General features: G+C 43.4%; 2 protein-coding genes across 5 annotated transcripts in view; one reads left to right on the forward strand and one right to left on the reverse strand.

The window, feature by feature from the left end:
• LOC122924835 (katanin p60 ATPase-containing subunit A-like 2) overlaps positions 1 to 5,008 on the forward strand; it is a 41,789-nt gene extending 36,781 nt beyond the window's left edge. For all 4 annotated transcript variants that reach the window (XM_044276310.1, XM_044276313.1, XM_044276312.1 and 1 more), the window contains 3 exons: positions 477 to 639; positions 3,684 to 3,786; positions 4,220 to 5,008. In XM_044276310.1, the coding sequence (XP_044132245.1) occupies positions 477 to 639; positions 3,684 to 3,786; positions 4,220 to 4,359 (406 nt within the window). In that variant the 3' untranslated portion in view covers positions 4,360 to 5,008. The remainder of the gene's footprint in view (positions 1 to 476; positions 640 to 3,683; positions 3,787 to 4,219) is intronic.
• Positions 5,009 to 8,310: 3,302 nt separating this feature from the next.
• The window catches only part of LOC122924836 (haloacid dehalogenase-like hydrolase domain-containing protein 2), a 31,422-nt gene continuing 24,657 nt past the window's right edge, over positions 8,311 to 15,075 (reverse strand). Inside the window, exons 6-7 of the mRNA XM_044276315.1 lie at positions 11,388 to 11,451; positions 8,311 to 9,277 (exon numbers count right to left, since the gene is read on the reverse strand). Of these exons, the coding sequence (XP_044132250.1) occupies positions 9,174 to 9,277; positions 11,388 to 11,451 (168 nt within the window). The 3' untranslated portion in view covers positions 8,311 to 9,173. The remainder of the gene's footprint in view (positions 9,278 to 11,387; positions 11,452 to 15,075) is intronic.

A 15,075-nucleotide genomic window follows, 5' to 3' on the forward strand; every position in this document is an offset into this window, starting at 1 on the left:
GTGGCTCCCAATGTGACAAACATCTGCATGCGTGAAATAATGCCACCATACTATGCGTAGAGGATTTAAATAAGGCCAGGGCTGTACAGCGACTTTGGCTGTGATACACGTACGGCCTAAGATCGCTGCCTGCCAGCTAGTGAAAGTGAATGCGGTTGTGCCGCGACCCATAACTTACCATCGCCGTCACAAGAAACCAGACCCAGCAGTGCATTCCCATTCCCTTTCATTAGTTGTGCAGCGCTACGTTGAAGCCAAAGTACAGCCCTAGCCTAATGCTGCCATATAGTACCTAATAAGACCACCATCCAGCGCCCACATAATACTGCCGTACAGAGGCAGGAGACAGAGGACTGTGATTTCTCTATTGCTGGGCACACTGCTCGTCGTACTCTCCAGACGACTGGAATTGTCGCTCCTCAAAATGATGTTTGATTGCTTTGTCACGAGCAGCAATAACATCATCTTTATTATAGGGAGCTGGATCATGCCATGTTAAGGCGGCTGGAGAAGAGGATTCTGGTGGATTTACCCAGTAAAGAAGCACGAAAGTCCATGATCCAGCACTGGCTGCCACCAGTGAGCAATAGCGGAGGAGTGGAGCTGAGAACCGAGCTTGACTACAGCGTGCTGGGAGAGGTAACTGCACAACCAATCAGATTCCACCTTTCATTTTTCAGAGCTCCTTTGGAAAATAAAAGATGGGATCTGATTGGTTTCTAAGGGCAACTGAGCTACTTTTCCGTTATACCAGTTTAATAAATACCCCCCAATATCTTTGACTGCTGCTGAACTAGAGGGAGTATAATCATAAAGGACAATTTCAATTTATTTGAATGATTCTTTTCCTTTAATTATCTTTAAAGGAATATTTTTCTCACTTCACACCCAGAACTAGGGCTGCAGCTATCGATTATTTTAGTAATCAAGTATTCTATCAATTAATCCAACAATTAATCGAGTACTCTAATAAGAAAAACGTGAATTAAAGGAACATTTTCCTTTATAAAAACTCATCAGCCCCCCGTGCCATCAGTCCTCAGCGCCATCAGCCACCTCCATGCCATCAGCTCCCCCCAGTGCCAACAGTCCTCTGTTCCATCAGTTCCCCCAGTGCCATTAGCTCCCCCCAGTGCCATCAGTCCTCTGTGCCATCAGCCCCCCATGCCATCATGTCCCCCACTCCCCCAGTGCCATCAGCTCCTCCATGCCATGTCCCCCACTGACATCAGCCCCTCCATGCCATTCACTTCACTCACTCTCCCTGTGGTCATATGATTAAAACGAATCCTCGATGCAGGGAAATTGAGGATTTTTTTGTATCGATTACATCGAGTAATCGTTGCCGCCCTACCCAGAACTAAAGTAAAAATTGTGCTGGACCTTACTTTGGGTGCTCATGCCCACGAGCGTACTGGCTCAGTGCCCGTATTGCGGACTGTAAACAGCCAGTCCGCAATATATGGGCACTGGTAGTGTGCACTCCATGGTGGGGATGCAGCCCCATTGACTTGAATGGGTCCACAATCTGCAACATACAGCCAAAGATAGGACATGTTCTATCTTTTGTGGAGCGGTGGCACGGATTGGAAGCCTATGGAAACACTACGAAGAGATTCCGTGGGCTTCCAGTTCATGCCTCCGCACCGCAAAAAGATCTTTGGCTGTATGGTGCGGACCGCGTACCCATTCAAGTCAATGGGTCCATGTCCGCACCACGGCCAGTGGCTGGGCACTGCGGACCAGGCACTGAGCGCTTACACTCTTGTGCATGTGCCCTAAATATGTATGTAGGTTAGGCCGGGTTCAAATCTGCGTTGTGCACTTTGGATCTCTGATTCGGTCACGCTATTTGGCATATATGGCGGCTTTTTGGGCAGAAAAAAAAATACTACATGCAGCATCTTTTGTCCAGCCGAAAGACTGCATATATGCCAGGAAGTGGCCGGCCACCACCACAACAGACTGCCGGAGTTCACATCGCATATGTGAACGCGGCCTTATCTGATTCCCGATTCTCCCTGAGAGAAAAAATATGCAAGTGAGCTCTTCACTAAAGGGAAAAAAACTGCCTGCGCGCTAGAGCGAGCAGCCGAGCTCCCACAATGCACTGCTCTCTGGTAAAAGAAACCCAGCAGAATTGTAAATGTCGCTTTCTGTGTGAATGGAGAATAAAACGTTTTTATAAAGCCACACAGGATTAGAAAAGCAAAGTATTTGCAAAGATATTCAACGTTTTATGTAGATTATAACTGTAGAATGCTAGACTAATGCAGAGATGGGATCGGATCTTTATCACTTACATATTACATACATATATATTCATACGTGGAAAATATTGTACAGGGAGTTTCACTTTTGTCATAAAAGTTTGATTATCTAAAGAGACAGTTTTCTAGATCTCTGCTTGTTGTCGGTCTTACATCCTAAGGGTGGCGTCACACGTTGCAGAATTTTCAGTAAAAAAAAAAAAAATCCACAGGTGCAGATTTTTCAAAGTTGCGTTTTTTGTTGCGGATTATGCTGCAGATTTTGTGTGTGAAATACTCAAGAAAACTTTATTTGCGTTCTGAATGCGGAACACATGATCCCCATAGGCTAATACCTGGGAAGCCTTTATGGTGCGCATTTCGTTGCGCAAAAGTGTGAAGGCACCCTAAGGCCTCTTGCACACTAACGTATTTTCATTCCGTGTCAGTTTCGTTGTTTTTTTTGCGGACCGTATACTGAACCATAAATTTCAATGGGTCCGTAAAAAAAACTGAAGGTACTCAGTGTGCATTCCATTTCCGTATGTCCGTTCCGCAAAAAAATGGAACATGTCCTATTATTTTTCGCATTACAGTCAAGGATAGTAATGTTCTATTAGAGGCCAGCTGTTCCGTTTCGCAAAATACAGAATTCACACGGATGTCATCTGTATTTTTAGCGGATCGCAAAATACATACGCTCGTGTGCAAGAGGCCTAAGACTGCACACCTGCCCTTGCCCTGATCATGTCCAGGTGACACTGGTGCAGGACACGTTACAATTTATCAGAGACTCCCTTGTAATGAGTCGTGACGCTGTCAGTTGGACATAATCAAGATTTATTTTCAGGTCTTGGTTGGACAAATTCACTGACAGCAAGCCAGAAATCTTTGCTGTCAAAAGTAGAAATACAAATGACATATGAAATGTGTAGAAAGAATTTGGAAACTGTGTCTCGGGGCATTAACGTGTGCAGGCCGTGCCGTATTGCAGTCCGCAATACATGGGCAGCGGCCTTGTGCGCACCGTATCACGGATTCGGACCCATTCACTTGAATGGGTTTGCAATCCGGAAGGCCACAGAAGCGCTTCCGTGGCATTTCGGTCCGTGCCTTCGCACCTAAAAAAAAAATAGAACATGCCCTATTAATTTTTTTGGCGGTGTGGACAGATCGCCGACCCATTCAATTGAATAAGTCTTCATCCGTCAGTGCAGATCACACGGACAGTGCGCGTGCATTGGGGGAACGCTCCCATGGTCCCGGCCACCAGAGAGGCCATCGCCTTATCCTATAGTGTGCACGACCACATCTACTGGATTGCAGGGTGGTCACAACCATGGAAATGACCTTTATATGTTAATTGTTGCTGCAGTAATGTGTACAGTATACTGCATGACATTTTATCCCTTTACTCTTCTGTCCTGTGTGTAGGAGACTGAAGGTTACTCAGGATCAGATGTTAAGCTGGTGTGTAAAGAAGCCGCCATGAGACCCGTGAGGAAAGTGTTCCACGCCCTAGAAAATCACCAACAAGGTAAAGGTGTGCGGCACTGTCTGAAATACTGCACCTCCAGCGATCCCCCATAGATACACATACGCTGCCCAAAGAGTCCAAATAGAAGATATGTTTAAGGGCTCATGCACACGACTGCAAACACTGATCCGCAAAAAGAAACTGATTACCTCCGTGTGACGTCTGTGTTACATCCGTTCTGTTTGCGGATCCATTGTAACATTGCCTGTCCTTGTCTGCAAAATGAACAAGAATAGGACATGTTCTATTTTTTTGCGGAATGGACATGCAGACATACGGATACGGAATCCACATGGAGTCATTTCCTTTTTTTTGCGGCCCCATTGAGATGAATGGTTATGCACACGGGCTGCAAAAAAAAAAAAACGGAACAGACATGGACAGAAAATACATTCATGTGCATGAGCCCTAAGCCTTTTTTTTTTTTTTCCAGGGTGCCAGGACTTGCCCTTCATTCGTCTGGACACAGTGACCACATCCGATTTTCTGGACGTTTTAGCACACACAAAGCCATCAGCCAAAAGTCTGGTGGAAAAATATAGCGCCTGGCAGAAAGAGTTTGAGTCGGTGTGAGAAAGAGAGGCTGGCGGACACAACTGCTGCTGCACTACACAGGGACCAAACTGCCCTCAGACCTGGAGCCCAACATGCTCTGTGGCATGGACGTTTATTGTGGCGAATTTTGCACTGTATGAACTATATAAAAAAAGGGAAAAAAAAAATACATAAAATAAAACATTATTTTCCTGGGTTGGATTTGCGAGCAGGAAATAAGTTGTCAGCAGCTTTCCTCCCACAATGTCACAGGGCCAGGATGAATTGTGCTGACAAGGGTGCCTGCAGAAATTTGGCAAGGATGGTATGTTCAGGTCCTTAAAGGGGTTATGCCATGATTAATGTAAAAAAATGAAAATCAGACACCAAATAGTACATTAAAGTCTCTTTCTAACAAAGCTAGAACCAGCCCTGTACCTCACATGGATCCAGAGATCTTCACATTCAATGTTCCAATTGTTCTGGTCAACCCTCTTCAGGTTGGCAGCTGAGGGGGCGTGTCCTTTCTGCTGTAGCTCTTTCTCCGTAACTGCTACAGCATCACAGAATTAAACTGAGCGCGTGTGACCATCTCAGTGGGGTAGATAAGTAATAAGGAAAATAAAACAGCAGGTGGCGCTATACCTATATTTTATTGCAGGGATGCTCAACCTGCGGCCCTCCAGCCGTTGTAAAACTACAACTCCCACCATGCCGTAGATATGTAGTACGATAGCTGTATGCTGCCAGAGCATGCTGGGAGTTGCAGTTTTGCAACAGCTGGAGGGCCGCAGGTTGAGCATCCCTGTTTTATTGAATAGCTCAGCGGCTATACAAAATTTTTCATGACATGCAATTACAAAAGTATTCAGATCCAGTTGCTGGTTTGAAAAATTTAAAGTGTGTTTCGTGGCACAACAACTTTAACTGAAAGATCTAGTAGGCAATACTTGTGCCCACTAGATGATCCCCTTTAACACGTTAAGGACCCAGGACAAGAATGCTCGTCCTAAAGGGCTGGTACTTAGTACCCCAGGACGAGCATTCTCGTCCTGAGGTCCTTGCTCCCCCCCCGCGTGCGGTGCCGTGATTAGTGGCAGAGATCTTGCTGTTACTGACAGACTGATCCCTGCTGTTTCCACCAGCATCGTTGATGACGCCGATGCCGGTGGATTAACCCCTCATATGCCGCGGTCAGCGCTGACCGCGGCATATGGGAGGTTTGCGCTCCCTCACCTCATCCATTGGGTCCCCGCGCTGCTGTGGTGGGGACTCGATGGTTGCCATGGCAGCCCCAAGCCGTTCCGGCATGTACAGAGGCCCAGCCCCCAGGCTGGGTCTCCTAGGCAACTGTTAGCATCTTAGAGTGTAAGACATTAACAGTTCAATACAGCACAATACAGATGTATTGTGCTGCATTGAAACAGGGATCAGACCTTGTAATGTTGAAGGCCCAGAGTTGGACAAATAATAAAGTGAAAAAAAAGATTTAAAAAAAATAAAGTTTCAAGTAAAAAAAAAATAAATAAAAAAAAAAGTCCTTTTCCAAAAATAAATAACTTTTTTTTTTTTAAATAGGGGGGAAAAAGAAAAGTAGACATATTAGGTATCGCCGCGTCTGTATCTAACCAGCTCTATAAAAATATCACATGACCTAACCCCTCAGGTGAACACAGTCAAAAAAATAAAATAAAAACTGTGCTAAAAAAGCAATTTTTTTGTCACCTTACATCACTAAAAGTGCAACACCAAACGATAAAAAAAGGTGTATGCCCCCCAAAATAGTACCAATCTAACCGTAACCTCATCCTGCAGAAAATGAGCCCCTACCTAAGACAAGTCACCTTAAATAAAATAAAAACTATAGCTCTAAGACTATAAAATATAATTTTTTTTGTTTCAAAAATGCTTTTATTGTGTAAAAAAAAAAAAAAAAGGTAGACATATTAGGTATCGCCGCGTTCGTAACAACCTGCTCTATATAAATATTACATGACCTAACCCCTCAGGTGAACACTGTAATTTTTTTTTAAATAAAAACTGTATCAAAAGCCATTTTTGGTCACTTTACATCACAAAAAGTGTAATAGCAAGCGATCAAAAAGTCATATGCATCTCATCTCGCAAAAAATTATACCCTAAGACAATCGCCCAAAAAAATAAAAAAAAACTATGGCTCTTTCAGACTATGGAGACACTAAAATGTTTTTTTTGTTTCAAAAATGCTGTTATTGTGTAAAACTTAAATAAATAAAAAGTATACATATTAGGTATTGCCGCGTTCAAAGAACCTACTGTATAAAAATATCACATGACCTAACCCATCAGGTGGACACTGTAAATATTTTTTTTTTAAAGTGTGTCAAATAGCTATTTTTTGTCACCTTACATCACAAAAAGTGTAATACCAAGCGATGAAAAATTCATATGCACCCTAAAATAGTGCCAATCAAACCGTCATCTCATACTAAAAAAAATGCCCCTACATAAGAGAGTCGCCCCAAATTTTTAAAAAAATTATGGCTTTCAGAATATGGAGACACAAAAAAAAAAGGAAAAAAAAAAGCTTTATTATGTAAAACTGAAACAAACAACCAAAAAAAGGCATATTTGGTATTGTCGCGTCTGTAACAACCTGCTCTATAAAAATACCACATGATCTAACCTGTTAGATGAAGACTGTAAATAACAAAAAATAAAAACGGTGCCAAAACAGCTATTTTTTGTTACCTTGCCTCACAAAAAGTGTAATATAGTGCAACCAAAAATCATATGTACCCTAAAATAGTACAAACAAAACTGCCACCCTATCCCGTAGTGTCCAAAATGCAGTCTTTTTTGGGAGTTTCTACTCTAGGGGTGCATCAGGGGGTCTTCAAATGTGACATGGCAGCTTAAAATTATTCCAGTGAAATCTGCCTTCCAAAAACCATATGGCGTTCCTTTCCTTCTGCGCAATGCCGTGTGCTGTACAGCAGTTTACAACCACATATGGGGTGTTTCTGTAAACTACACAATCAGGGCAATAAATATTGAGTTGTGTTTGGCTGCTAACCCTTGCTTTGTTACTGGAAAAAATGAAAAATCTGCCAAAAAAGTTAAATTCTGAAATGTTATCTCCATTTTCCATAAATTCTTGTGGATCATCTAAAGGGTGAACAAAGTTTGTAAAATCAGTTTTGAATACCTTGAGATGTGTATTTCTCAAATCGGGCAACTTGTTTGGAGTTTCTACTCTAGGGGTGCATCAGGGGGTCTTCCAATGTGACATGGCAGCTTAAAATTATCCCAATGAAATCTGCCCTCCAAAAACCATAAGGCGTACCTTTCCTTCTATGCAATGCCGTGTGCCCGTACAGCAGTTTACGACCACATATGGGGTGTGTCTGTAAAATACAGAATTAGGGTAATAAATATTGAGTTATGTTTGGCTGTTAACCCTTGCTTTGTTAGCAGAAAAAATTTATCAAAATGGAAAATATGCCAGAAAAGTGAAATTCTGAAATTTAATCTCCATTTTCCATTAATTCTTGTGGAACACCTAAAAGGGTTAACAAAGTTGGTAAAATCAGTTGTCAATACCTTGAGGGGTGTAGTTTCTAAAATGGGGTCATTTTTGGGTGGTTTCTAATATGTAAGCCTCACAACGTGACTTCAGAGCTGAAATGGTCCTTAAAAAGTGGGTTTTGGAAATTTTCTGAAACATTTCAAGATTTGCTTTTAAGCCTTCTAACGTCCCCGCAAACTAAAATGGCATTCACAAAATGATCCAAACACGAAGTAGACATATGGGGAATGTAAAGTAATAACTATTTTTTGAGTTATTACTATCTATTATAAAAGTAGAGAAATTGAAATTTGAAACTTTTTACAAATTTTTGGTAAATTTTGTATTTTTTCTATAAATAAAAATGAAATTTTTTAAATTCCATTTTACCACTATCATGAAGTACAATATGTGACGAGAAAACAATGGCCTGGATAAGTAAACGTGTTTTAAAGTTATTACCACATAAAGTGACATGTCAGATTTGCAAAAAATGGCCTGGTCCTTAAGGTGAAAAATGGCAGGGTCCTTAAGGGGTTAAGTGCCCATTTCAGGGTCTCAGTCTGCACTGCCTTTTGGCAAGAAGTAAAACAAAAGCAAATGCCAGCAAATAAAAGAAAATTGTCCTGTCTGGGACTTTACAGATACTGTATTTTCCTTGGCCCTTGAAGAGATCCTGTGGGTAAAATCTATTTACTGTGATACATCTAGCTCCAGGCCATGAGGAGGCACTGCATGACTCCAAAATTCTCCCTTTAGCTTTTTTCAATCCCCATGTCATGCTCCGTCCCCACAGGTTCTGCACTAGGCATAACACAGTGTATGAGGTTTATACAAAGCAAAGGGGGCTGTAGCATTTAAATTTGAGGCAAATCAGTGGCACTCTCTTTCTCCGCACAGTGGTTTTAATTTACCAAGATTCCTTCATGCTCAATTTACCTTTAAGTTTCGCTCCACTGATGCACTTACAAACCTCTTGAGATACGCACTTCATAGTGTGTAAATTCACATTTCCAATGCAGATATATAAAATGAGAGCTTGCTGGTGTTTATTTGCTTTATTCACTTACAGGCTGCACACTCCATTTATGTCAATACGTGGCAGAGAAGGAAGAGCCCTGAACTACTTCCTCTGTGCTGCGATAAGAACATGCTAGCCAATGAAGTCCTGTGATTACAGCAGCATCAGCACTTATTCAAGCAGGCTCTCTCTCTTTCTCTCTGAAGTCCGAAAGAGAAGAAGGAAGTGTAATGTGCAATGTCTCTGTTCTGAATTAGTTGTGACTATGAAAAGAGAAGACGGTCTTCACAGCAGATTCTTCAGTATGTGATCCACAGCCTGAGGAAAGCTGTCACAGGTCAGATGAGGTGCTGGGTTAATTTTGGCTTCATCGCCAACCCTGTACTTCCCTGTTTAAGATAGAGGATAAAAATATTTTTATTGCTCTACATCAGTTGTCAACAATATGTGCTTTACCAACCTACAACTGCTGGATTGTCACCGAAGGCATGTGCCATTAGTGGGGGTCTTGTAGGCTTATAAAGCCATAAAAAAAGTGTCTGCATGTGTCTGAATACAAACCAGATGATGTCACCATGATCAGAAGTAATGATCATTTTCATTATCTTTTCCAGCACTGTGCTGCACCTTTGTTTTAATGCTGCCACAGCTTGCTCAGGGTGGGATTACCATTTAAAGAAATACAATTCCCAGGATTCCAGGATTTTTATTTGCCTGTTCACATAGCCATATGAGGGCGTGTTTTTTGCAGGACAAGTTGTACTTTCCAACGCCACCATTTAATATTGCATATGATGTAGTGGGAAGTGGAAAAAAAAATCAAAATGGGATGAAACTGCAAAAAAATAAAAATAAATGCAATTCCACCACAGTTTTACGGGGTTTTTATTTACAACATTCGATGTGCAATAAAACTGACAGTTACTTTAATTCTACAAGTCAGTACGAATCTAGCAATACCTTATATGTATAGTTTTTCTTGCGTTTTGATATGATAAAATAATAAAGTGGGGAAAAAAAGCTGTTTTATTTTTTCATCGCCATATTTTGACCCCTATAACTTTTTTGTAATTATGTGTACAGAGCCATGTCGGGGCTCATTTTTTGCAGGGCGATCTGAACTTTTCATTGATACAATTCTGGGGTGTGTATGACTTTTTAATCACTTTTTATTTAATTTTTTTGTAGAAAATGAAGCAACCAAAAACAGCGAATCAGCCATTTTGATGTTTTTTTTCCCCCGTTCTGCTGTTTGCCGTATGGGGAATATATTTTTATACTATGGGTGTTTTCGCACATGGTGACACCCATGATGTGTATTTTTATTTTTTTTACTTTATTTTTTTTACACTTTTTTTTTTTTTTATAGTTCCCATAGGGAACTATAACAAGCACTCATTAGATTGCTATTCTCATAGACCCCAATGCACTAGCATTGAAGTCTATGAGAAAATTGCTAGTTTCCTATGGAGTCCTATTACAGGCAAGGGCTCCATAGGAAATACTATGCAGCAGCCTCCTGTCATTCACAAAGAGAGGGGCTGCTGCATACACGCTCCGGCTCCTCTGATCGCTGCACTGGGGAGCCAGAGCATCTGTGTTTCATGCGCTTAGATGTCCTGACCACGGGATCTGACGGGTTACATGTCCACGATCGGCATTACTGCCATTGCAGACATTAGCCGCGGGTGTCTGCTATAAGAAACAGCAGGCCAACCCGCAGCTATGGCACCCACTCTGCTCAGGAGCGGGCGCCATTTTAAAGACCCGGCCAGCGCCGCACTATTAAAGGGTTAAAGAGGACCTTTCATGGGTCCATACTTTATTAATTAAGTAGTAGGACATGTAGGGCATACATGGGGGATGTCCCTGCACTTACTATTATTTCTGGGCGCCGCTCCGTTCGCCCGCTGTGGCCCCCGTTACATTCTCCCGCTCTGTATGCTAAGTAATAGCATCGGAGCAATGGGGAGGAGACATCAGCTTATCTCCCTGGGCGTTCCTTCTCCCTGGCTGTAGCGCTGTCCAATCGCTGCGCAGAGCGTCACAGCCAGGGAGACAAAAAAAATAATCACCTTCCCCCTGGCTGTGACGCTCCCCGCTGCGATTGGACAGCACTACAGCCAGGGAGAAGGAACACCCAGGGAGAAAAGCTGATGTCTCCTCAGTTAATAAGGTATGGACCCATGAAATGTCCACAATCTTAACCAGCAGAGCAGCAGTGTTAAGCATAAGGCCCAATGGATCAAACTGAGCCTCTAATGCAGGGATCAGCAACCTTCAGCACTCCAGCTGCTGTGAAGCTACAACTCCCAGCATGCACACTTACTCAGCTATTCTTGTAACTCCCCTAGAAGTGAAAGGAGGATTCTGGGAGTTGTAGTTTCAGAACAGCTGGAGTGCCGGAGGTTGCAGATCCCTGCTCTAATGGATTTCAGACTCCCACCAGAAATAGCTGTGTCCTTACAGAGACCTAGAACACAGCGGATAGATACATACCAGTTTTCACTAGTATCCCCAACATGCCGGTGTCCTGTGCGCCCCCAATATCATCCCTGCAGTCCTGTAAGAAAAGAGAAAGAATATAGAAAAAGGTATTTTACATCTCTCCTTTATTTACCTAGGATCATAGCGAGCAGGGGTGTTGCTAGGTTAAAACATTTGGGGCCTGGGCCCCTGATGCTTTGTCCCAGGCCCGAATGTCCTCAGGAGGGCAATACAATTCAATCTAATGCACAGGACGAGCTGAAGGACCTGTGATGACATTACAGATCATGTGACCAATAAAACAGGCAGTGGTTGAGGACCTGCGATGATGTCACCATCACGTGAAAAGGGCAGGAGAGGACGGCAGGGAAGAGGAGAAGTCCTGGGGGGAGAAGCTGTGGTGATGTCTGCTACATGAGGAGAGGTAAGTGAAGGGAGAGGCAGAGCAATGCTGGGAGTTGTGGTTATTTAATTAGGACTGTATGTTAGGGCTGAAGGGAGTGATGTTATTTACATGGAACTGTGTGTTGGAGGTGGCTGGGGGAGGGAGTGATGTTATTTACATGGGACTGAATTATGGAGGGGGCTGGGGGAACGAGTGATGTTATTTACATGGGACTGTATGTTGTAGTGGCTGTAGGGAGGGAGGGATGCTATTTACATGGGACTATATGTTGGAGGGGGCTGGAGGAGGGAGTGATGTTATTTACATGGGACTGCATGTGGAAGGTGGCTGTGGGAGGGTATTATGTTATTTACATGAGATTGTATGTTGGAGGCGGCTGTGGGAGGGGATTATGTTATTTACATGGGACTGTATGTTGATGATGGCTGTGGGAGGGAGTGATGTTATTTACATGGGTTTAAATGTTGAGGTGGTGATGTTTACATGGGATTGCATGTTGGAGGCATCTGAGGAGAGGGTGATATTATTTACTTGGGACTATGTTGAAGTCGGTGATGTTATTTACATGGGACTGTGTTTTGGAGGGGGCTGTAGATAGAGAAGGGTGTTATTTACATGGGAATGTATATTGGAGGGGGCTAGAGAGATGGTGTGATGTTATTTACATGGGACTGTATGGTGGAGGGAGGAATATAACTACAGGGGGCATTATAAATACTCAGGGCACTTCAGGGTGAGCGTTATAACAGTAGGGGGCAGTATAAATACTGGGGGAAGAGGTTGCAATAACGCCTGTACAAGCATCAGACGCCTGTACAAGCAGTACTCCCTAAAAAATGTCTAATGCGTAAGAATACGCATGATGATTTCACTGCCATTTATGAGCGCACAATGAGCACTGTGAACAGCACAGGCAGCACAGCAATACCGCTAGTGTCTGAAAGCTCCAATAACAGAGCTCCGCACAGTACAGACTTTGCCAGTATCAGCGGGCTGCCGTGCCATTGGCCGGTCCTCTCACACCCCCTTCTCCCGCGCGCTGAACACAGCAACTTTCTTTTTTAGTTATTATGAAAACGGGGAGCGTGCGCCACCCTGCGCCACTGCCGGCTGCGGATGAAGTGCCAGGGACAGCATGGCGGAGCCTCTGCTGAGCAAAGACCATGTGCCCAGGTGATGTCACACCAGAAGTCCCAGCGTGCCCTGCAGGCGTCTATCTGCTGCTGGGAGCTCAATGTGGAGGTTTATGAATGGAAAAACTAACAGCCAAGAGGCTAAACAAAACCCTGTTTCTGATCCTTATGTTAAAACATAACTTTCATTTGATTGCTCCGATACCTAAACGGAACAAAAAAATTTATTTAAAAAACCTGACGTTTCTCTAGATGACCTTATGTTGATAGTAGTGTTAATAGAGTCTCAGGGTCTATAAAAGCAGGTACCCTACTTTAATAGACCGTTGAGACTATTAACACTACTATCAATGTAAGGTCATCTAGAGAAACGGCAGTTTAAAAAAAAAAAAAAATCCGTTTAGGTATCGGAGCAATCAAATGAAAGTTATGTTTTAACATAAGAATCAGAAACAGGGTTTTGTTTAGCCTCTTGGCTGTTGGTTTTTCTATGTAAGTACCCTGGGCCACCGAGAGGTCTATTTCCCCGTATGGTTTATGTACGGAGCGCAGTGTGCAGAGATCACAGAGATCACAGAGAGGACTATACGGTAACACTATAGTGTGCAACAGTCCGATATACTGTGTACAAGACTGTCCTATAACTGTCTCCTGTGCATTCGTCCCAGAACCCACCCAGTGCCACCAGTCTACTGCTCCGATCCCTACGTGACAGATTTGATGCTTCAAGAAAGGTAGGGATTCAGTCTTCTGAGAGAGACATTTTAAATGGTCAAAATTTGCTATTTCTGCATGGAAGACATTATAGAGGAGACTGGTAATGGTTTACCTGCATAAATAGCAACCCCTTAATGTTATGTACCACTACGTATTATATATATATGAATAACTGCAATTTTCGTACTCCTCCTCAGCTAAAAATACTCCAATGGTAAAAAATGTAGTGCAACCTTTGCTGGGGGCACTGTAGGGGTATTATAAATCCAGGGGACATTATAGGCATTCTTATTACCACTGGGGAAAAATAGGGGGCCTTATTTCTACTGGGGGCTCTGTGAGGGTATTGTTAATACTGGAGGGCTCTTCTACAAAATGGGGCACTCTTGGGGAGCATTATCACTGTTGGGGGCACTGTAGGGGGCAGTATTACTAATGGAGGCACTCTTGGGGAGCATTATCACTGTAGGGGGCAGTATTACTAATGGAGGCACTCTTGGGGAGCATTATCACTGTTGGGGGCACTGTAGGGGGCAGTATTACTAATGGAGGCACTCTTGGGGAGCATCATCACTGTTGGGGGCACTGTGGGAGGCAGTATTACTAATGAAGGCACTCTTGGGGAGCATTATCACTGTAGGGGGCAGTATTACTAATGAGGGCATTCTAGAAGGGAATTACTATTGGTGGGATTATGAGGAGCACTATTACTGGGGGGCACTGATATTTCTTCAGGGTAGTATTTGGAGGTATTGGGGGCACAGCGAGCAGCAGGAGAACACTGTGGGGTCTCCAGGTTGGGAGATGATGATAGAAAAGTGAGGACACTATGATGTCTGTGTGTCACACTCTGGTGAGACGAGGAGCGGCTGAAAGAAGTTGTACGGACCAAATGTCGAAGATGATGACAGAGAAGTGCTACATCAGAGGAGACGTCACCTGGAGGCACCGGATGTGACAGGTATGTGCTGCTGTATAGCAAGTACAGCAAAATGCGGTGTGTGGGGGGACTTATAGAACTGGGCCATATTCATTGGGGCTTGGGCCCCGGATCTTTTGAGACTCTAGCAACGCCCCTGATAGTGAGCGTATCTCATCCCACCGGATATCCGCCAGATGCCAAGTTGCCAAACCATAGCCAGTACTAGAGACGGGTTCCAATCGTTACCTTACAGAATTAGAGGGTCAAAATAAAACTGAGTGAGACAATCAGGTGTAAGGTCACTATGTTGAATCGTCATGTTTTAGCGTAGCTCTGATGCATGGCTGCCAAATCTTTCATCGACCATAAACGACCGTAAACCTGCAGCTCTGCCAGCCGGAAAGTAAACTGCTGCATCCGAAATCACTTGGCTCCGACGCCACAAAAAAATGGCTTGTGTACAAGAAACATCTTCCCATCCCTGGTGTACAATGTAAAGGTCTACGCTATGGAGTTGGCTAT

Source organism: Bufo gargarizans, chromosome 1, assembly GCF_014858855.1.
Source record: "Bufo gargarizans isolate SCDJY-AF-19 chromosome 1, ASM1485885v1, whole genome shotgun sequence".
Taxonomy (NCBI): Eukaryota; Metazoa; Chordata; class Amphibia; order Anura; family Bufonidae; genus Bufo; species Bufo gargarizans.